General features: G+C 42.6%; 1 protein-coding gene across 3 annotated transcripts in view; it reads left to right on the forward strand.

Moving 5' to 3' along the window:
* Positions 1 to 24,268, forward strand: part of CHST9 (carbohydrate sulfotransferase 9) — a 224,153-nt gene that overhangs the window by 178,535 nt on the left and 21,350 nt on the right. For all 3 annotated transcript variants that reach the window (XM_026496140.4, XM_057313165.1, XM_057313164.1), the window contains one exon: positions 16,578 to 16,615. In XM_026496140.4, coding sequence (XP_026351925.3) covers positions 16,578 to 16,615 — 38 coding nt within the window. The remainder of the gene's footprint in view (positions 1 to 16,577; positions 16,616 to 24,268) is intronic.

The following is a 24,268-nucleotide window of genomic DNA, read 5'->3' on the forward strand; positions in this document are numbered from 1 at the left end:
AGCAATTCAAGTTCTAAGAACTGAACTTACAGAATATACCTGTATGAGTGTATAAAGGTAAAAGGAAGTTCACTGACAAATTGGTTGTAATTAAGAAATTTCTAAACTGCTCAAAAAGTGATAGGACTTCTGTTCAGTAGAATATGACACATAAATGACAGGGTATATCTATACGGACTGACAAAGAGAGGTTTACAATATCGGTTAAATGAAAGAAAAAACAGAAGTCGCTGAACAGCACAGATAGCATAGGCACGTTACTGTTAAAAAGCAAAAAGAGACCGGTGATGGGTAGTAAGGAGGGCACGTATTGCATGGTGCACTGGGTGCTATATGCAACTAATGAATCATCGAACTTTATATCGGAAACCGGGGATGTACTGTATGGTGACTAACATAATATAATAAAAAATCATTAAAAAAATAAAAATAAAAAGCAAAAAGACAGGGGCGCCTGGGTGGCTCAGTCAGTTAAGTGTCTGACTCTTGATCCCAGCTCAGGTCTTGATCTCAGAGTCATGAGTCTGGGCCTTGCGTGTTGAGCTACACCCTGGGTGTGGATCCTACTTAAAAAAAAAAAAAAAAAAAAAAAAACACAAAAAGAGGTAAAAATCCTTGCATGTGCAACAAAAACTTTCAGAATGTTGTGCAAGAAGCTATTAACTCTGCTTCCCGTGGGGAGCAAGGTGACATTTTTATTTTCCACTTTATACTCTCTTAATATTGGACATTTTTTTCACAGGGAATATGACTACTTTTAGAATTTCATAAAAGAAAGAATAAAGCCCTCAACACCTAGTTCATACTGTCCTCTTGACCTGTCCCCCCAAACAGTGTATCCGCAGTGTTTGCTTGATTATTCCTGAGATTAAAATTATGCGAATCCTCAGGCTAGCCCAAGACATCTGCCAACTGGAGCATTAGATAATGTAGCATTCCAGAATCTTTTAAACTTCTGCAGGAACTTCCATAAATCCTTCACAGAGAGGAAGAATTAAAGTCTTGTTTTCTTATCGCCAGGGATCACCAAAACACTAAGCAGGGAGAACCCAAAATGCTAAAATAATTCATGTGCCTCAAAACAGCCAACTGCCCTTCATCTGTTTAGTTCATACCAACTGAGGATCCTTTCCAGCATCGCCAAGAGAAGTAGGAAATTGATGGGACAGCTGTGAAGACATCCTGCCATCATAGGAAAATTTATGATCAATTCATTGGATGAATAAGGCCAAACAGTTATAAACAACCACATGTGTGTACATGTGTATGCTCACGCACGAGTGTGCAAGTGGATGTGTGTGTAAGGCAGAGCAGATTCTAAACCAGCATCGGTGTTTTATCAAGGATTCAGTTTAAATCAAGAAATACCAAATGCAACATTTGTATTCCTACCTTGTTGTTTCAAGAGAATTTAAGACAGGGAAATGAAAGTTTTTGAATCCCCAAAGGACTAGATTATTATTCTTGCAATTTAAAACGGATGTATATTTCTGTTTTAGAGTGTAAGACAAGAACATATTTTTTCAAGGCTTTGACTCCCTTCTGTTATGCCTGGTTTTTTCCAAGGGTTTAAAAGCAATTTCTTTAGAAAAATTCAAAGTATCCTATCAATTACAGTTTATCTTTGTTTTTTTTACAATCGCGGTCATAGAGAGCATAGTTTCTATGAAGTATTTCACCTTAACTTACCAAAAAATTTCTTTTTTTTTTTTAAGATTTATTTATTTTGAGAGAGAGAAAAAGTATGTGGCGCACAAACGTGGGGGAGGGGCAGAAGGAGAGAATCTTTCAAGCAGACTCCCCGCTGAGCAAGGAGCCAGGTGCCAGGTGCCAGGGCTCCATCCCACAGCCTATGAGATCATGACCTGTCCCAAAACCAAGAGTCAGACACTCAGTGGACTGAGCCACCCAGGCCCCCCACCAAAAAAATTATTAGGAATTATGAACAATATTGAATTTTCCTAACTTACACTTCCCACATTAAATGATCCGTTGGGTCCATCCGTTGGGAATGCTGGAGACTTTGGAAAGAACAAAACAATTATTTGTAAAGAATGAAAACAGCATTCTAAATAAATTCCATAATTTTGCCACCAGACTGAGATAGATCATACGCAGTTGTTCTGTTTGAATTGCCAATCTCATCTTACTGAGTGATAGAGTCAGAATTCCAGAGGGATGTTTTTTCTTCAATGTTCACCTCGTCAATATCCTTTCTTGTCCTACTGGGAGATGTTTCCTACCTGCGTCTCTCACTAGGCCTACCAGTCTGGCCACAAAGCCTCTCTGATGTCTCTGGAGGTGTTGAGCATCTGATGGTACGGACGTGAGACCTGTTACCGTTAACTTTCCAGGTGCTTTATACTGCGGTTGCAGGAGGTAAAGAGAAGAGCGAACATGGCGTCAGCTCTTCTAGACGCTTGCCGGCGCATTGTTCATCCAGTCGGCCTAGCAACACCCTGTAGTCATCCCATGATAACCCACAGCTCTCCCATCTGCAGACGTGGCTTCGAGATGTTAAATAACTTGCCCAAGGTGCACAGCTAATGAGTGGCAGCGCTCAGACTTGAACTCAGGCCTGTGCGTGCCAAAGCCCATGCTACAGGCCAGGGTCAAATTAAAGGGCAAGCCAGATGGCCCGCTGCCCAGGGGTTCCGCTCTGTAAAAAGCCTAGCGGTTACGGAGTAAATGAATATATGTTGCCAGTTCGCTCAGGTTTCCATACACTAGTCCTCACATAGTTATCAACTGGTTGCACTCCCAGCAAAGGGACTGCTCTTGCAAGTGGAAATAACTCTCTGGGCCCCAGTATGGGTTACCTCACATGAGTAGTTTGGTGAAACGCAGGGCACGTTGCACAGGGCCGCTTCGGGCCGTGACCCACCCCCAGGTGGCCCTCCTCACCTGAGGCTCAGAGGCCAGTCACAGCTAAAATTGTAAACCCAAATAATGCCTCGCCCAGTGCTATTCTTTGGAATGATTCCTCGTATTAAGTTTTACATTGTTTTAAATAAGCTTCTCAAGGAGGTGTTGACTTTGGACAAGTAATGAAGGGAAGCAGCAGTTAAAGCTTCAGAACATGAAGAAAGAGGTGTGCCTCTTATTTTCTAGATGAAAGCTCCTGCCTTCTTGACTGACCAGTAGGCAGAAAGACCTCCCATAGTACTTCTTGCACTGCACACTTGTGTGTGGAATCGCCTCGAGGTTCCCTCCGTGTGCACTACTGTGAAACACAGCCCCACACGTTTCCTTTGGCCCCGTTCTAAAAGGGCAGCTCTCAAAGCTGCTCCTTCTCCCACACAGGGCTTCTAGCCTTTTCCACATCATCACGTGCGTAGAAAATGGTGTTGCTGTCGTGGAATGCAGGTACATTTGTGTGGCAAGCAGACAAGGCGGCTGGAGGGGGCAGGGTGAAGGGCCTGGAGACCTGGGAGCTGGTGGTTGGGGGTTGGGGGTTGGGGGGTTCACTAACTTGGCACAGCTGTTTCCTCTTCACTGTGCACTTCTGAGAAGCTCGGCCATAAGGAACACGAGATTGTCCATTGCTGTGACCTGGCCTTAGTTTCGATTTTTCTCCCTTATGCATCAAGAAAACGAAAACACATATAAGTGATGTGCACTAAATGCGAAAAAGAAATTTGAAGTTTGAAATGATCATATTTATTTCAGGAGGTAAATACGTGATTGTCCTTTGCTGAGGTGCTAACCACAAAACCCTCTCAGCCCCCTCTCTGGGACAGGTGCAAACAGACAAAAGCAGAGGCAGCCAGGCCTTTCTAGGCAGCGGTCCAGGAACCAGATGGGTGGTTGAGAATGTACACTGTGTATGACCAATATCTTGGAAAGGAAGTTAACCGAAACACACAAAACAAGAGCTGCCTCTAAGTAAATCTGTAAATTTTTGCACGAATTTCTTAGTGGCTAACTTAAACTTGAACAAGGGAGTAAAGGACATGATACGGATTGAGATTTGCTCTCCAGTGTTTTTCTGCTTATATTAAGAAATATCCGATGCACATCTACTGTGTAAGTTAAAGTCGTACAGCATGATGACTTGATTTACATATATCGTGAAATGATTATCACCATAGATTCAGCTAGCACCCATCATCTCGTAATAGAAACAACGAAAACAAAAGAAAGAAGGAAAAAATGTTTTTCCTGGGATGAGAACTCTTGGATTTACTCTGTCAGCAGCTTTCCTGTATGTCATACAGCAGCGCTAGCTGTAGGCATCAGGTTGGACATTACATCATAGTATGTGTTGATCTTACAACTGGCAGGTTGACCCTTTTGACCGACCACCTTTCTCCAACCCCCCCGCCCCAACCACAGCATCCTCTGCTTCTGGTAACCACGTGTCTGATCTTTTTTTCTATGGTTTTTGTTTCTTTTTTTGTTTTAGATTCCACATAAAAGTAAGATCATACGGTATTTGTCTTTCTTCTCCAATGTTTATAAAACTTTAGAACTCTAGTAAATGTTGCCAAACTTGTGTTAGCTACATCAAGATCTCAGTTCTGCTTCAATATTCTTTTTTTTTTTTTAAGATTTTAGTTATTTATTTGACAGAGAGACAGCCAGCGAGAGAGGGAACACAAGCAGGGGGAGTGGGAGAGGAAGAAGCAGGCTCCCAGTGGAGGAGCCTGATGTGGGGCTCCATCCCAGAATGCCAGGATCACGCCCTGAGCCGAAGGCAGAAGCTTAATGACTGAGCCACCCAGGCATCCCTGCTTCAATATTCTTATGTTAGATGCAATTGATGGTTTCTCTCTAAATTTATCTAAAATTTTCTTCTGCTAAGACCAGGATTTGGCTGCCCTGACTATAAATGTTTGGGTTGTACCATCATTTCCACTATCCATCCTATAATTGTGATGATAAGAGATACTGGCTACATTTATTGAGCACCTACTGTGTGCCAGCATTGTGCTAATTCTGACACATGCATTATGTCATTCATCCCTCATGAAAACCTCATGAGGTGTAGGTATTGTTCTGATAATCCCCACTTTAGAGAAACGAGGTTTAGAAACAAGGCTTAGAGATGGTAAGTAAATTGTCCAAGATCATGGCTGGTGAACAGAGGAGGGGGTGCTCATGTATCTTGGAACTCATGGATGTCTGACACCCAGGCCTGTGCTCTTAATCACTACCTCCTACCTTTATAGAATATTCTTTAAGTTGCAATAAGTGCATACATTTGAAGAGACACATCAAGAGTTATTTCACTTATTTTTTTTTTTAATGCTCTTTAAAAAATACAAGCTTGAATCGGTGCCGCCCGGCACCCTGGGGCTCCGTGAAGTTATTCCATTTGAACAGCTGGGGGAGCTTGAAGGCAGCTAATCTTTTCATTCTCTGAGTTCTCCAAAATAGACCCAACGGCTCAGTAATAAGCACCAGCATTAGCTTTTATGACTAGTCCCGGTAATGACTTAGCAGGCAGCAGACTTCTAGAAGCTTGGAGGTACTGCCAGGCTTAACTGAAAGTGTGCATCTGGAGGAAGGCAAGATGTAAAAGTAGATCGTGTCTCGGGAAGTGGCAGGGGAGTCAGGCTTTGCGAAATGTGTTGGTAAAATGAGGGAGGCAACATGAGGCAGCAGAAAGTCCACTGCATGGAGAGGTAGACTGGCGGCGTCATATTTTGGATAGGTGAAGTATGTACATGGTCCAAGGTCACGACTCTATTAAAATGTCTTCTCAGAGAGGTCTTACTCCCAAACATATTCTCTTCCACCTTGCCCATCCACACCCTTCCCCGTAAGGAAGTATTTTCGGTAGTCTCTGGTTTCTTCCATGTTTCTTTTGCAAACAGAACCATATAGATATATTCATGTTCTTATCTCAGAGAGATTTTCCGTACTGTGTTTTTATAAATAAATAGTTCTCTCTTGTATGAGTGTACTTACAGTTGTTTCGAATGGGTTGTTTGTTGTCTTTTGTTATTCCTTGCAATACTGTCATGAACAACCATGTGCATATACTGTTTATATTGCACGGGTGTATCTTCAAGGGCAGATCTAGAAGCAGGAGTCAAAAGGTTGAGGCGAGGGGCAAATTGTTAGGACGTTTTGTTAGATGTTGACAAATTCTCCCCCTAAGGGGTTGTCATTGTGCGTCTGCTGCCCGCAACGTAAGAATGGATCCTTCCTGACTTGTTAATGTTCTTGATACTACGCCCTTGTTACGTATCTTATGCCCTTCTGGCCTCTGTCTTTATCTTTCTGAGCACTTCTTCCTCTTATCACACCTAGCCCCGTTTCTTCTCACTCTAGACGTCTCATCCCTAGATGTCCCACAGCTACTGAACCATGTACAAATCAGAACTCATTATCTTACCCTCTCAACTGCTCCTTGGATGGCATGACCATCCAAGTAGACACCAAACTTGGAACTCACTAATTGTCCTGATTTCTCCCTTTCTCTAATCCATCAAGCAGTTGCCTTTACCTGTTGAACATTTCGGGAATGGGTCCCTCCTCTACATCCTAATATCACTTGTCTGCCCTCAGGACCTCCTCACCTCTCTCCCCAAGGGCCCTGAAATGGTGTCCTCATTTGTCCTCTGCCTCTACCCCAGTCCTTCGGAAAATCATCTCAACACAATGGCCATGATGAGATTTTTATGGATTTCAAATTTCTGCCTTATTTACAGTCAAGGGCATTGAATTAACTTTTTTTTTTTTAAGATTTTATTTATTTATTTGACAGAGAGAGACAGCCAGCGAAAGAGGGAACACAAGCAGGGGGAGTGGGAGAAGAAGAAGCAGGCTCCTAGCGGAGAAGCCTGATGTGGGGCTCGATCCCAGAACGCCGGGATCACGCCCTGAGCCGAAGGCAGACGCTTAACGACTGCGCCAGCTAGGCGCCCCTGAATTAACTTTCTATGATCATTGCTGAATAGCTACCTTCAAACGGATCTAGATTTTGGCAATGCTCTGATGTGTGTCGAAGAAATCTTAGGTAGCAATTTAAAATGACAAGTATTCACGGGCTGCTTTCTGAAACAGACCCGTCCCAGGATCAGTGTTGTTACAGAAGAAACATACCGTATCCAGTTATGTTGGAACCATACCGTGCTATTGTAACTAGTTTTTATATAGCAAGTACTCTCTGACAGACAAGAAAGAAAATCTCTATATGTACTGAATTTCAACAAAGTCAAGAAGATGGGATTCTTTAGTTATATAAGATTGTGATTGGTGATTCAAACTACCAAAATATTATTGACGTTAACTTGGTTAACAGAGAATGATGGAATTTATCTCCTCTCACTGTCTTGAGAGTGAGAGGAGACAAATTAGCTTTTTAAGTTCTTATCTATACTATTTGGTGTTTTAAACATAAGAAAAATTATATTGATGTAAGCACTCACTGTGGCACTCTAGCAGAATTGCTATTATTTGCCTGTACCATAAAACGCTAACGCTTATGTTCTCCATTCTTTCAAGGAAAAAAAAACGAAGAATGAGAGATTTTAAAATAAAAAAAAATCATATGAAACTTCATGTATGAAATGGCTTAGGGATTCATGAGTGTAAGTGCCTTATTCAAATTATTACTTTCACAGTACCAACCAAACTTAACCAGAGATACATATTTTCCAAAAGCAAGGGAAATAACAAAAGAAAATTATTCTGTTACCATTGAGAAACAGAATAATCAACATGTTTTCCTGCTAAGTAAAAAACAAACAAACAAAAACAGTGAGCTTTAAAACCCCCAAATCTTTTCTTACAAAAAGCAAGAAGCTAGGGATAAATTTGGATTTAAACGAATATTAAATAATTTCCCCCTAATTAATTTTAATGATGTAAAATAAGCAAAGTCTGTAATGAAAGAAGAATTCACTAGGGTACAGCCATGATGAACATAATTCACCTTGTACAGCCTTGTGATTTCTACCATTTCCTGGATATCAAAAAAGGGTTCCCACCCCAGAATTGACTTATGACACCTCCCTACACTCTCCTACTGTCCTCCCCACCCCCAACCCCTCACTCTTTACCCCCACCCCTGGGCTAGGAGGGGTGATTAGAAGATACTTAGGAACTCTGAAATGTAAAAGAAACTAACAAATGGCAACATTCCCCAAAGTGCCAAAAAATATACCAAAAATAAGGGAAATGAAATAAAAGTATAAACATCATGCGTCTATCCTCTCCGGTTGGTATTGTACAGGATAAGATCTTGTAGGTTGATACTGGGAAAATGCTGCCATATGGAGCCACCTAAAAGCTGCCTTTGACACCTGGTCCCATTGCCTATACCACAGACGCACCACACGCCACAGCGCGACCCCAGATGATACAGAGGGACCACTGAGAAAACCATAGCCTTCCCCTTTTCTCTCCACAGGCACCGTGACCTACACTCTCCAAACAAACCCTCTGGAGGTATGCTTACCTCCTGTACAAAGAGCTGCGAGATTGACTAATAATTACAGCACATTAGCAATCCTTTCAGCTGGTTCTAGCCTTAAGTGAGTAAGTGTTGATGTATGGAAACTAGGGAATTGAAAGAAGATCCATATATACTGTCTGAAGTTTCTAGCACTCTACAAGTTAGCTACGAATTAACCAGCTCAGTTCAGTGTTCCAGTGTAGTGTTGCTCTTTTTAAAAAATCTTGTCTGACTTAAAATCCTGTTTGAATGTAAAAGAAAAGTTCTTTAAGTACAATCACCAGTGGTCAGTGATTTAATCAATCCTAGCTATGCAGAGCAGCCTCCGTAACAAATACATACGTACATACACACATACACATATACATACATACATACACACATATACATACATACATACACACATACACATATACATACATACATGCATACGTACATGCATACATACATACATACATACAGAGGCAGATCCAGGGAGAGTGGCTTGCCCAGAGAGCATGGAAGCTCTGCCCCCCTTCCCACATACCTTGCACTATGCATCTTCCATCAGGCTGTTCCTGAGTTACATCCTTTTATAATAAGCCAGTAATCCAGTATGTATAATATTTCTTAGTTCTGTGAAGCTCTCCAGCAAATTAATCAAGCCCAAGAAAGGGGTTGTTGGCACCTTCCATCTATAGCTGGTCAGTCAAAAGCACAGAGGACCCCCCTAGACCAGCAACTGGCATCTAAAGTGGAGGACAGTGGGGGGGGGGGGATCGTTCTGTAGGGCTGAGCCCTTAATCTATGGGAGCTGACACTCTTTCCAGGCAGATAGTGTCAAAACTAAGTTAAATTTGTGGGATACCCAGGCAGCATTCATGAAGAACTAAGTTAACTATTTGGTGTTAAAGAAAAGAAGACGTTGGACTAGTGTCAGAATTCATAGCCTTTGACTCGGATCCAGGACCAGTGAGAACATATGCTCTGAAACCAGAGTTCTAACTTGTTAGCGCCTAATAGTAAATCCTTATGTTCACTTAGCTTAGTTTAGCAGAGAGACAGCGGCTCTTCATATCACTGCAGATGATGTAAACTTTGAATTCCATTACCTGAGGAGGCATCAAACCATTCAAATACAGCTGTTGCCCAAAGTTCTAATTTGGTATTTCTTTCCTTCTCACTACTTGTAAAACAAGTCTTGCATCCTGAAGCTTCCATCCTTTCTCTGCAGAAGACTGCCTGATACTGACCTCTTTACTGAGCTCACTCTGTGCCTCCTCTAGGATGTCTTACTGGCATTTTAAGCTTAACCAGTGCTGAACCTAGCTAATCATCCCACCTCCACCATTACTTGCCAAATCTTCTGCTTTAAACTGGCTCCATTTCCTTGCTTCCACTTTTGCAGGAAGCACGCCTTCTCTCCAGTAACTTAAGCTTAAGATCTTGGTCATCTTTGAGCACTGAGTCATGTATAGAATTGTTGAATCATTATAATTCTAGATCTGAAACTAATATAACACCATTTGTTAATTATACTTGAATTAAAAGATTGAAAATAAAAAAACACAAAGCAAGAACACAAAAGATCTTGGTTATCTTTAATTCCTTTCTTTCCATTGTCCCACTGCATCAGTCCCCCATCTGAATTATTACGTCTGCTCTACTCACCCAGTGTGTCACATTCACCTTCATTCTTAGCAGTGGGTCCCCCGTCTTCAAGCCATAGCACTGTTAGATTTGATCAATTTCAGTTTTGATCAATTTCTGGCTCAAAAATCTTGTAGAGCTCCCTTATCAAACAAATGTCAAAATCTCCCCCTAAGTCTTGAGGGCCCTCCGTGACACTGGTTTATCCTACAGATTTTGCCTCGCCTCTTATTACTCGCTAATATACAGACTCCACTGAAGTTAAGCGCCACTGTTCACGACTCCCTGCACATGCGCCATGCACTTCCTGATTCTGTACTTTTGCTCATGCTTTTCCTTCTAGATAAAATGCCTCTCCTCCAATCTGCTTCTGCTAATGTCCTACCCAGATCAAATGCTATTTCCTCCATGAGGCATCCCCAGGTGCCCCCACCAAACATGACCTCTTCTCTTTTGGGGGGGGGGGGGTGGCAATTCTATCGAAATTTTCAATCTCCCTCATTCTTTTTAGAGCCAAAGAGCTTCAGTACCTAGAAACAAACTTAGAAACCCTCTGTCCTTGAAACACTGTCATTATGTACCAAAGACAAAAAGTAGAGGAGTAAAGTTATTTGCTAACTACTGTATAGCTTGACAGTGGCAAAGCCAAGAGCAGAAAAGTCTGAAAGTGAATCTGTCACCATTTCTATTATAGCAAGATTTAAGTATCCTTTGATCTGCGTACTTACGCCATTTACTAATAATCCTTTACAGCTCTGTGATGTCACGTGGTTGCCTTTTTGTGTGCTCGTCTTGTTTCCTCCGCTTCTGTGCCTCCGGGACACCAAGTATATAGCCCAGAATAGATGCTCGTTAAAATATTGCTATAGGATCAGATGAATGAACTTTGCTAGAGTCAAAGTATCTCTAGGCTTGGGAAGAGCCTGAAATCCTTTGGTCTGAAGGCTGTGGCTCCTGAGAGCTCATCCATTCTTTACTTAACCAGTATTATTTTTGAGTCGTTCAGATTACATATTTAACTCATAAAATGTGAAAATTTAATTGAACACCCCAAGTATGCTTTGAGACAAGGAAAAGAAACCAATGTTAATGCATCTTTTTCTTAGGCTGAATTAAATTCGCTTTGATACTAGATCATTAACTCAAACTCAAATTATTTATTATTGAACCGTCACTGTAGCCACGTCAAACACTTTCTAACGTGAGCTAAGAAATAAATAGTAGCAATCTAATTTTTCAGCTCGTACCATAAAATGTACCTAGCTACTTTCCTGCCTGCCTCACACTGGTGTGCGTGTATACACACATGCGTGCTCACGTGACACACACCCACGCACACACGCACAATCCACTTGCACCACACTTACCTTTGAAAAATGGATTGCTGTAGGTCCAGAGGGAAATTCTCTGATGGTGGTGAAGAATGAAGTCATTCATTATTATGACAATTAAATTGTTATTACTACTGTCATTGTTATTTAAAGTCCCGAGTGGGTGCCTGACTTTTTCTGCAGTAGAGTCATAAACAGTGAATGCAGATTTTTAAAGTATCAAGAGATCAAGTGAGTAGGTACATATGACTACCTAAGGATCCCTCTTTCCAGATGCTCTCAGTGGGGGATACAAAGCAATTGATAGCATTCTTTGGGACAGAGTGGAAAGATAACATGTCTACACTATATATATAAGGACATGGTCTTGGTAGCCATCTGTCACAGAAATAGACTGACTTCAGCCAACAGATTGCATCAAGCTCATTTTCTAGACAAAGAAACTGAGGCTTGACAGCAAAGGAAGTATCAGCCCAGAGAGAGGGGATCATGAGCTCCCGTAATTCACTTAGCCCCTGGGTTCCTGCACCCCTCATCCTTTTTCCTCTCAGTGTTTCAGGGCATTGTTCCTTCGGCTTGCACGAAGTTGGTTGGAGGTAGGCACCATGGGTTTGATTGATACAGCAATTTGCATCTCAAGGCATCGCTCGATAAATACAGTGCAATGAAAGGCCACTCTCTCACAAACCAATTTCCCCCTCTGGGCTGACTTTAGAAGCTCATTGATGTCACTTCCTTCCTCAGTCAGCAAGTGAATTTTCTTTAATTCTCAAGACCAGCTGTCCATGCTGTCAACAGAAAGTTATTAAAATTCCTTTAAAGTGAATAAAAATAGCCTAAAAGCAAATGTACTTGGAAACAGGAAAGAATCAGTATGCAAAGTCCACAAACCTCTGAGCAAAATAATGTTGATCCAACCAGAGATTTCAAACATTGTATATTCAAGATGCTAGAAAAAATAATTAAAAGATGCTAAACCACATACTTCTTAATCTTTTATTAGCAAAGGCTTATGCAGTTACAATTTATCCCCTAAATTCCATTCCTCTTTTTCAAATATGATTTGAATAAACTTGGGAATGACTTAGGTTTTCCTTAAGTGGGATTCCCTCCTTTTTTTCTTGCATTGGCCAGGGCACATGTACGTCTCCACCAGCCTGAGACTATCCGTAAGCAAAGAAAAAAAAATTACCATTAGCCGCAATTATAACCACTAGGGCCACAAAATAATTATATAATTATATATTTTAATTCATTAGAGTTTTAATAGCTCAAGGGAGAAGATGATTTTTCTTACATTTAAATAACTGTAACTCACAGAAATGGCCTGTCTGGCTTCTGAGTCCCTGTGATCCTCAAGTGACTGAATGACCTCGGTGACTAGAAGCCTGCCCCGTTATCTTCTGAATCAACCCATGCCTTACCCCTCACTCCCCCAGCATGGCACCTGCCTTGTTGTCTGAGCCGTACCTGCCCTGGTATCTAAGCGTCCAAAACATGGAAGTGTGTCCTGTCACTTCTACCACCAACAGACACCTGCCTCTTCCTCATTTGGACAAATGACCCAAATCTTGGACTCACTCTGACCTTTTGCCAAGGAAACCTGTATGCAGCCTGTCTTGTCATCCCAAGACACGACCCAGGTTGGTGTCTTGGGTTCCTACCTGTAGCTGTAGCCAGGGCTCTCCCAAGTGCGTTACTCTTACAGTTCGGAGGTCAGACGTTCAAAATGGGTTTCACTAGACTAGAAGAAAGGTATGGCAAGGCTGCATACCTTCAGAAGGCTCAAGGGGAGAATCCGCTTCCTTCTCTTTTCCAAGTGTAGAGACTGCCCACCTTCCAGGCTCATGGCCTCTTCCCAACACGGCGTCCCTCTGACCTCTGTTTTCGTTGTCACCTCCCTTTTCCTCTACCTTTGATTCTCCTACCTCTCTCTTATAAGGGCCCTGTGATGACATTGCACGCATCCAGATAATCCCAGATAATCTTCCCGTCTCAAGACCTTTAACTTAACTGCATCTGTAAAGTCCCTTTGCCATGTAAGGTACCATATTCACAGGGTCCAGAGAGGATATGAACATGGGGGGACATGATTCTATATACCATAATTGCCATGTCAGTTTTCATAACCTATAGATATCTTCATTTTAATTATGGGGACAAGCCTATAGGGCTCCCTTGATAACTTCTCTTTAAATTCTTTTCCTTTTCCCTCTGTCTGTTTGGTAACACCAGTATCCACATGTTCCCCTCGCTGAAGACCTAGGGCTTGCCCTCACTCCCTGCTCCTCTACCTCCCACATCCACTCAGTCTCCAGAACCTCCCTCAGTAAAGGCCGCGGGCTCCATGCATCCCTCCGTCTCTGTTTTCCCTGCTGGGCTGAAACCCTCATCCCTCCTACCTGAGTATCGCCGGACATGCTTATTGCTCTCTCTGATACCTGTCTCCGGCTCACCATCACCCCCTCCTCCACGCCATCACCAAAGTCATCTTTCTCAAGCAGACCTTTGGTCACCTCAACTCCCTGCTGAAAAACCTCCACTGGCTTCCCACAGCCGGGAGAACCCTTCTCAACCTCACCGCAAGCCAACAATGCCCCAAGGCTGTTCTCTGACCCTCTTAAGACCCACACCGCCTGCTTCCCACCTGCTCTGGTACGTCCTCTCACTCTGTAAGCCACTCACAACATCTCGAGATTCATCCAGATACACCCTCTTCTTGCCTCTGAGACTGTTCTTCCTGTCACACTCCCTAGAAGCCCTTCGCTTATACTCTGCCTGCAGAGTGCATACTGACTTCTTTCTAATCCTCCCCAGTCTGGAGAGGAGGAGCTATTGTGAACTCTTTGTTCTAGATGGCCAAACAGGCAGGGCATTAGTTAACTGGCCCCAAATCAAGCATCTGGTAAATGGCGAGGCTGTACTTAGATACCAGGTTGTTGTCTGCCCCGTTTGCTAGAGTCCAGTGGGCCGCTGCATTATTAGATGATGACGATTGTTTGGGCTCTCATTTTTCTCTTGAATTCCTTCAGATTTCCCTTGGTTCCTAAGGAAACAAAAGGAAGGCTTTGTACTCCTGCTGCCACCCCAGGCTCCCCTCCAGCCTATTCTGCAGTTACGACAAGCGTTGAGTGGTCTTTTAAAAATGTTCATTTGACCACACCGTTCCAATGTCCCTACCCACACCCTGGTCTAAATTTCCTTAATAACTGACTTCCCACTGCTCTTGTAACGACCAGAAATCTCCAGAAGTGGTCTATGTTACTTGCTGCCCCGCTGCATATTACCCCGCACACCCTTATTTCTCCACTCTGGCCATCATGGCTTCCTTCCCATGCCTTGGCCCCACTATGCTCCCCCTTGTCGCATGGCTTTGCCCATGCCCTTCCTTCTCCTGGATGTTCTACTCCCTTTTCTAGGCAAAACTGCTGATCTAACTCTAAAGGCCAAGCTTTTTGTACAAATCATGTTGCCTCTTCTTTAAACATCCTGTGTATAATCCAACAAAAGGAATCTAACTTTTAAAACATAGCAAGAGAATCTCATTGGGCAATACCATTAAGAAAGGAGGGAAATGGGTCATTATTATCTGAAGACTCTAAGATTGGCCCCTGGCATTTTGTAACAGGGGCATGGTAGTCCACTCTTAACGCTGTCATTCCATTTTCTATGCTCCTTATACTTCTTCTGTATCTCATATAACACCTCACCTGGTACTGAATACTTAGTAAAATGTTCAAATATACTTATTTTTGGTTGATTAATGGATTGGTAATATCAGTTATTCACTACATGTCTCAAAAAAAAAAAAAAACCAGTTTGGCAGTTTGTTAAACAACTAAACCCGCAACTACCATACAATCCAGAGACTGCACTCCTGGGCACTTATCCCAGAGAAATAAAGACTTGCACTCACAAAAAAGCCTGTACACAAATGTTGATAGATGCTTTATTCATAATAGCTAGAAACTACCCAGATGACTTTCAGTGGGCGAACGGTTAAACACACCTGGGTATGTCCACACCATGGGATCTTTACGCAGCAATGAAAAGGGATGAACGCACAGAAATACACAGGCCAACACGGATCATCTCTGGAGAACCCTGCTGCGTGAGAAAAAAATGACCTCAAAGTTCATAAAATGGAGGATTCCATTTATATAACATTCTTGAAATGGCAAAATGGTAGAATGGAGAATGGCTTAGTGGTTGCCTGGGGCCAAGAAGAGGGACCAGGTGGGAGGAAATAGGTGTGGCTCTAAAAGCACAGTGGGAAGGATCACTGTGGTGATGGAAATGCTCTGAATTCTGACCAAGTCAATGTCAGCATCCTGGTTGTGATTCTGTGCTTTTGATCTTCCGGGTGCTGCCATTGGGGGAAACTGGGTCAAAGGTACCCAGGATCGGTATGTATTATTTCCTAAAAATGCAAGTGACTGCACAGTTATCTTATTTAAAATTTTAAAAGGACATGTTTAATCAAGTACGTATCGTACCAAGATGTTCACAAGCACGTAATAACCGCAGGGCCACAAAATTTCTTCTTTCCCCTCTTTCTTGCTTTGTTGGTTTGTTGATCATTTGTTTTTACTAAGGATTTTTTTTCTTCTATTTAAGGCATAAACAACACTGATCCCTTTGAGACTGTTTTCACATGAAGCTTTGCTATTTTAGCGTCTTTATTCTTTATATCTGCATTACCTTTCATACATTAGTCTGATTTTTTTCTTTTGTCCTGACCAAAATACCTTTGATAAAGCTGTTGGTTTTCACTTTAATCTCTGCGGCACCATAACAACAAAGTATAATAATGTCTTTATTATCTTCATGGGTAAGAGAAAAGGTTTTAAAAGTAGCACTTGTGCCACCTGCCCCCTTAGAGTGCCTTGTCTAGTCCTCAAGCTTCCGTGAGCTCGGTGTCAGTATTATACCTGAACAGGCTGTCATGTTTGGAAACCTTTGACTGGCTGTTGTTCAAGTTTCTAGTCGGTCCTTTTCTTCTCTCCACTTCTCTGGTTTATTTAGGATTTGGCTTTTTTTTTTCCTCCCAATTATTGGAGTGATTATAAAGGTCCATATTGCAATACAAGTGTTTGCCCAGAGAGCCCATGACTGCTTTGGAATTTTGAGTGAAAAGAGAGCGGGATCAGTACTGCTTTTTATTCATTTTCACACTTTAATGTCACGTTTATTTTTGCTTTCTCTTTCAGTGACTAGAGAAAAAATCCAGGAACATATCACCGACCAGGTATTTCTTCCCTTCTCATAAATTGTAGAGTTGTGCTTTAGATGTTAATAGTCAAGCATTTGTAAATATGGAAAAAAAGGTTTTGCTAATTATTAGGTATGAGCACTATACATGCTGTTGGTTCTGAGAACAAATACATTGGTCAGACATGGATGATCATGCACTTTCTTTGTCTCCCGATCTCGATCCTTCCCTCCACACACCCGCCGAAGGAGACAGTGGAGAAGTAAGACACTGCCAGCTCTGATTTGTAAGCATTCCTCTGAACATATCGTGACCTCTGCATTGATACTATCATGGCTGCAAATAGAAACTTGTGTCTATTTTTCCCTTAACTAAGGTGACTCTCAGGTGTGATCTTCCCAAGTTTTAATTTGCCATCTGAAAGTCACTCCCTCCCAAACAGTTCAAAACAGAACCCCTGGCAGGAGAAACATACAAGTTGACTTTCCATTCTGGTCTTTGATTTCTGTGCAGCACAGTTAGCCAATGTCTTCCTGTCTGCTTCACAATTTTCTTACCCAGTCTTGTTACAGACTTATTTTTATTTGCTGGTAGATGGAGCCACTCCATGTCACTGTCGAAGGAAGTTGACTACAGCCACCCATGAAACCAAGGGAGGCCTTCACCAAACCCTGTCTTGCCCCGTCCCACCTCCTCTTTCCATAGGTGATTCGGGCTGTCTTTCCCAAAGGCTGCCCATGCCACTGGACTCAGGGAGAGCAGACAGGCTCCATTCACAAACACAAATCTCAGTGTCCTTTTTTGTTGTTGTTATTAACTGTTCTGCTCTGGCATAAATTATAACTCACCCTTGCCAAGGAGAATAGTGGTAAGTCTACTTTTAAACCAGTCAAGGCTACATTTTCCAAAGTCTTCTAACGCCCTCCCAAAGAAGTTCTAATTCTAGTCCTTGTTGTCATTCCACCCCAATTAAGTTCTAGCTTTACCTAATCTGTGCCAGATGCCCTGTAATTCATCAAGCTCTAAAAATAGTTAACTCCTTAGGCTAATGTATTATCCTGCAAGTTCAGTAGGCAAAATTTAATGCTGCTTAGGTACCATTTTGCTTTTGCATGTAATTGAACATGTCGACTCTCCATAGCAGCCATCTTAATACTTGAAACCGCTGTCATTGTCAGTTAGCTGTTTCCGATAGTTTATTTGCTTTTTGAGCTTCATTTCTTGATCACTGTATTTTCAGTTATTTGCATGTGCTCAAGTGGTTTGGTAAGGCTGAGCTACAGTGAACCGGTAAAGTTCATTGCTACCATTTTTATTTATTTAAATCACGTAGGGAGTACTTTTTCTTATAAAGAGACCTGTTTTCTTTATTAAGTTCACAAGGTAAAGCAATTGACCAAAACATATATTAAGGCCACCTCTTACGGGCAGATTTTCATTTCCTATATTTTCCTTCTTTTTTACGTTTGGCTCGCTAACAGAATATGTAGACACCAAAACAGAACTCCAAATATTCACTTGTAATCTGAAACATTGATTTGTTGCCAGATGAAATCATGATGGTTTCCAGTCCCAATAAGAGGGTGAAATTCTTTGAACTTTAACATAATAAGGAAGGGTCTTAAGTATATTCGTTACGGAAGGGAGGGTTTTAAGTATATTTGTTATTCGATCATTCTCAGAACAGATGGTTGTATTGTTCAATCAGTGTCTGCAACTGGTATTTCTAATTTTACAATAGAATTTCGATTCTTTCTTCTCCCAAGTAGAGAAGAGCGCTCCACTCTCAAGAACGCACTGACAATACAATCCAAAGAGGCACCTTGCACCTCTAATTTATTGATTGTGGCAAAGAACCAAGAAATGAAGTCACACCCCTTCTTTAAATCACTCTGCCACCTCCCAAAATTTGGCTTTTAAAAAACGAATTTGAAAACTCACTTTGGATAATCAATACAGTGTTCTTTATCAGAAAAGAATATAAAACGGAGCACTGTTGAGCATTAATCTTTGCCCCTAAATCCTTCCCACTGGGCACTATAGATTGTGTAATTAAATTGAAATTGAAAATCGAGTCCTTTTTTTTTTTTTCCATTAAGCAAGCTACGGATTGCACAGCAATGTGAGAAATCAGGGCTGGAGTGGATGGAAAGCTCCAGCCTCCTGGCCAATAGCCAGCATGCATTTTTAGCCCACAGCGATTTTACCACACCTGAGCTCTGAGAACAAACAACTATTTGAGCTCTCTGGAGGGAATGCTGGATTCTTTCCTGTGTAATTCACTGGGGAAATTAGTATGCTTTTTTAAAGTAACTTGTTAACGCAGCTTGTTTACGAGAAGAGGACAAAAATGAGCAGTGAACCGCTTGGCAGCTTATGTCCCAGAATGGGATGAAAGCATGACCCATTTTTTCAGCTGTCTCTTTGGCAGTTCAATGCTGCAACCATTTCCTCTCTGAAAAATGTTCCTTCTAGAGATGAAATCTCCTGTAGGTTTTCTGCGTAATTTTTACAATGGGAGATTACAGATAATACCTTAAAACGCTACCAAAAATACCTTCGAAACCCCGATTAGAATATGGTCCATACAGACTGGGAATATGGTACATAAAATCTTGTCACTTCGTCTTGGAAACTGCCTTCTTACAGAGTAGACAAGGGAGACCTGTCGTAAATTAATACCTTCTGTGTATGCCTTTTTTGTATAGTAGCTGATTGAAACCTGTTGTGAATTAATACTTTGTTTTTACACGGCGAAGTGACAGAGAGGGGCTCCATTTCTTGTGGAGAGGACATGCACCTTGGGGAGAACATCCCCACCCAGGCGCGGGCTGGGACAAAGGCTCGTCTTCACTGAATGCCCAGTTGAGAGCGAGCCAGCCCTACTGGTGTGCCGTGAAAGCCGTGCATTCGTTCCTAGGCCTGTGGTAACAAACTCCCACCAACTGGGTGCTTCCAGACAACAGAAATGTGTTGTCTTATGGAGACTAGAAGTCCAAAATCCAGTGGTCGACAAGGCCCTCCTTCCCCCGAAACCTGTAGGAGAGGATCCCTCCTTGCCTCATCGTGGCTGCTGGCGGCGGCCAGCCTAACTTCCAGTTTCAGTCTCTGACTCTGTTGGCACATGGCATCCTCCCCGTGTCTCTTCTCTTCTTCTGCTTTTTTTTTTTTTTTAAGATTTATTTATCTGAGAGAGAGAGAAAAAGAAAGAGAGAGTGAGTAGGGGGAGGGACAGAGGGAGAGAATCTTCAAATAGATTCCCTACTGAGCGCAGAGCCAGACTTGGGGGTCAGTCTCATGACCCCGAGATCATGACCTGAGCCAAAACTAAGAGTCGGATGCTTAAGCAACTGAGGCACCCAGGCGCCCCATCTCTTCTCTTCTTATATGGACACCAGCCGTATGGGGTTAGGGTCCATCCTAATGACCTCATCTTAACTTGATGATGTCTGCAAATACCCTCTTTCCAAGTAGGTCACACTGACAGGTGTCAGGAGTTAGGACTTGTGCATTCCTGTCTGGGGGACACAGTTCAACCATAAAAGGCTGGGGATCTCTGAGTGATCCTTGACCCCATCCCTCCCTCTGACCACTGAGCACCTCTGATGTGACCTCCCAACACCCCTCCATCCAGCCCCTCCTATGTCCAGCCCACTGCCCCTCTTCCTCCAGACCCTCATCTCGCTTGCTCCCTGAGGCTCTCCTGGTTCTGTCCAGCACCTTTCCATTCATCTTCCATGCTGCTCCTCTTTGCTTTCTCAAATACCAGCCCTCTGTATCCCGCCTCTGCTGCAAAACAAAAACCAAACAAACACCTTCCCCACATTTAGCAGTGATGACGACGCCTGCCTGTGCCTTATACTCACACATGGAGCCTTGTTAGCACAAACCCTGAGACTGCACTCCTACCCTAGCCCAAGAACTGCTGGGTCAGGACTGGGGTTCAGACCTAGCACAATCCTTAGACCAGGCCAAAAGGGGCCATATGCTTTAGAAGACCCCAGACATCACAAACACAGAAATGCGTTGAGCCTGGTGTTTTAAAGTTTGATACTCAATGGAGCCCACATAAAATAGGGGGCCAGGACAGAGCAACTGAGTTGGGCCATCTCATCCAGTGGGGTGGGGTTGGGCTGAGGAGAGGAAATCAGCCTGTGCCCTTTGAAACCAAGGACGGAGGGGCTGCTGTAGCTTCAGGGTGGCCAGCCCGCATCCTCTGAAGTGGGAGGATGTGGAGGCAGACAGCGTCCCTCAGGTAAGGGTACTTCTGCCCTTCCCTCTGCTTTGGAGATAGGTGGCGTGGGGGGTACACTTTCGGGTGGTACTTAGAACTGCCTGGCAATCCCGAGGTCAGAAAAGTGAGGTGTGAGGCAAGTGAACGCCCTCCCCTCACCTCCCCTTTCCCGGCCAAGGAACCTGAAGAGCCGGAGTCACCCACCTCCTTCATGGCGGCAGATCCGGTCTCCGCCTGACTACGGCTTCAGCCCTATCTTCCTCCTGAAGGTCCACAGGCCACTCAGGTCTTTCGTGGCAGGGTGACTCCTGGGGGGAGTGGGGATCCTATAGCCTCCAGGCCCAGGGCAGTCCCTCCGGACAGGCTGCAGACCCGGGGTGGAGATGAGGGCCACGAACTGGGTATTGCTTACTTTGAAACTTCTAAATATTTAACCACACAGTATATGGGCCTCCATTCATACTCTCGCTCTGGGCCCACACGTGTTGGGAATGATTCTGCTCTGACACCTGCAGCCTTAAAACTCAATATGGGATTCGTATAAAAAGCCAAGTTTGAACTCACTCATATATTGCCGATAGGATAAAACCCTAACCTTTGAGTATGAAATCCAAGGCACTGTGACCTCATAATCCTTTAAACAGCATGCTCCCCACTTCTCTAGATTCATTTCCCATTCTGCTACTTTACGTAAAACTATTGTGTGTTATAGAAAACTGTTGCACCAACATTCTAACCCCTTTTCCTGCACATGCAAAATGTACTCATATTCCAAGACCTAGCTTAAATACCACCTCTTCCATGAAACTTTCCTTTATCATGTAGCTAAGAATAACTCCTCCCTCTTCTGTGCTCCCATATTATTTTTCAGTCCTTTTGCTACAGATCCTTGCGTTTTCTACTCTACATTCCAATTATTTGGCCCTATATGACTTTGTACCTGGATAGTCTCATCCTAAAGAGACAAAGTCATGTTTGGTTCATTTCAGTGTCTACTGTTAGACCTTGCACATCATAAACACCCGACCAGTTGCTGGTCAAATGTAAATTTTTCAAGTCACCGGATTATTATCCTGGTAGCCAGAGGGACTGCTAAATGTGGCCAGTGCACTCCCTATACACTGTAGTGCTCTAAATGGTTGTGTCATTGATTCTTACACAGCGGGAACCAAGCGTTGTCCTTCATCCTCCCCAGCAAGGAATCTCAGCAGGAAACAAAGGATAAGCTCAGAGTGCACATGCTCTCTACCAATAATGGTCACATTATCAGAGGGATGAAAGAATTGAAGGGCAGGGAGACACACACCTCTGTTTTATCTTTGTGTCCACATTCCATCACAGCCTGTAGAATGTTAAAGGGTTTGCTTGGGTCAAGACATGAGCGCCTGACTTTTTTCTCGAATGTAAGAATGGGAGTGCCATTCACTGCTACTGTAGCCTGAACTTTACAACTTCTAAATTTAAAATGGGATTATATTACCTTGCACTATTCTTATCAAAATGGCCATGCACTCAAGGAGACAACTTTGACCTAAAGAGAGTTTCTCACTGCAAGTTTAGCACTAATGGAACTCGTAAAGACCCCATCCCCCTAATTCTCTTTTAAGATTACCTTCCAGAACTGGAAGTTGTGCTTTAGAAAAGCTATCTGATTTATGTGTCTTTTTTAAGAATGCTTGAAAGCAAGACTGAAAGGATCCCCAAGTGGTGGTAGCATGCGTAGTGGTTAACAAAGAAGGATTCATAAAAGATGATCTTTGTTAAAGGTCAGATGGCTTCCTAGCTAGAAAATACTTAGGTGGAAATGTCAAAAGGCTGGGGCTCACCTCTTTAATCAGAAGCCAAGGAAATTAAAATATTGTGTAAGGGTGTCTGAGGAAACAGACAACAGAGAGCGGTCTATGGAAATATACCACTAAGACAGAGAGAGGGTGAGAAAATGGCCCTCGGGTGCTTTAAAGGCATGAACACTAGAAGCAAATAATGACTGAGATTAAGAGAATAGTTTATTAGCAACACTGCATGATCTATGAGCAATCAAATATGCAGATCGTTCTCACCCAGGCACTCAAAATGCTTCTGAATAATTGTGACAAATGATTGTGCCAGCCACCCAGTGCTCCATCTCATTTATTGGTCACGACAACACCATGAGGATACATATTTTAATCTCCTTTTTATACAGGTGCAAACTCAAGCCTGAAAGATTTCCTAATTTTTCAGGTTCTGCAATACTTGGCACTAAATTATTAATAATAACAGTTAACGTGATTATTAGGTGCTTAATGAGCTTTCTGTGCATAGGCACTAGGCTCAATTTTACATAAAATTATCTCATTTAAACCTCACAGCAGTAATCTTGCAAGGTAGATACAAATCAAGGGATTCATGGTTCGTTAAGTATCTTGCCTAAGATCACACACCAGGATTGAAGTAATAGGACTCTACTGTGTAAGCTCTAGCCATTATCCTATACTGCTTTCAGTACCTTTATTTAAAGGTACATGTGGCAAAGTTGCAATCAGAATCCAGGTTTATCATTATGAACTCCTTTCTCTTTGTGATTAGTCTATACTGCCACTTGTTCTGGATGGTTTCCTATTAACTAAACGATCCCACCATGACCACCCTAATCCAGCACCCCGATTTTGACACTAATGCTAGAGTAACTGATTATGAGACCCTAGAATACAGATATTTATGATGGTAAGTTTCCCCCCACCCCAAGCATCAAGGTGAGCATATACTCGCCCTGGGGTTCCTGGTAAGCATTAAATTACCTTTTAAATTAAGTAAGAGAAAAATCAAGTGAATCTGGTCTAAGAGAAAAACTATTTTGTCACCTGAAAAGAGATTAAAAACTGAGAAGAAGAAGAAGAAAAAAAAAAAGGTATACATTGGGACAATCGGCTGCCCACTGGCAATTGTCCTCAGCAGAGCCCAAACAGAAACACCATGAACATAAAACAGAATGGAAGTAGACCAGCTATACAATGTGCTCTTGTTCCTTTATTTTCCAGAAAAGTACCTTACTTCTAAAAACTCGAAAGTTCTTCATTTATAGTTATAACTGTGTCGTTGTCTATACACGCGTGTGAGAAAACCTGGGATATTGAAGCTCTGTGCCAAAAATATAGCGTCTCTTAAAAAGAACCAAAACAGCTGATTTGCCATCTCGTGTAAATGAATCACACCGCCAGAAAATGGTACCGCCCGATAAGCCGGGGAAACGTATTCCACAAATGAGTTTCTCGTCAATCTGTTTTCCTTCTTTTTCTTCCCCTCTTTTGAGTTTTTTCTAATCACATCCCTCCCTTCTTGCTCGCACTTGGAGCTAAAGATGAATAACTTGGGTAACGGGAATTTTTCAGCTTAGCAGATTTTATGAGCAAGATGGTTGGCACCCTCATTTGGGATTATTCTCTCCACTCAGAGCAGCGAGCATCAGCAGCCAA

This window comes from Ursus arctos, unplaced genomic scaffold (genome assembly GCF_023065955.2).
Source record: "Ursus arctos isolate Adak ecotype North America unplaced genomic scaffold, UrsArc2.0 scaffold_17, whole genome shotgun sequence".
In the NCBI taxonomy this organism is placed as follows: domain Eukaryota; kingdom Metazoa; phylum Chordata; class Mammalia; order Carnivora; family Ursidae; genus Ursus; species Ursus arctos.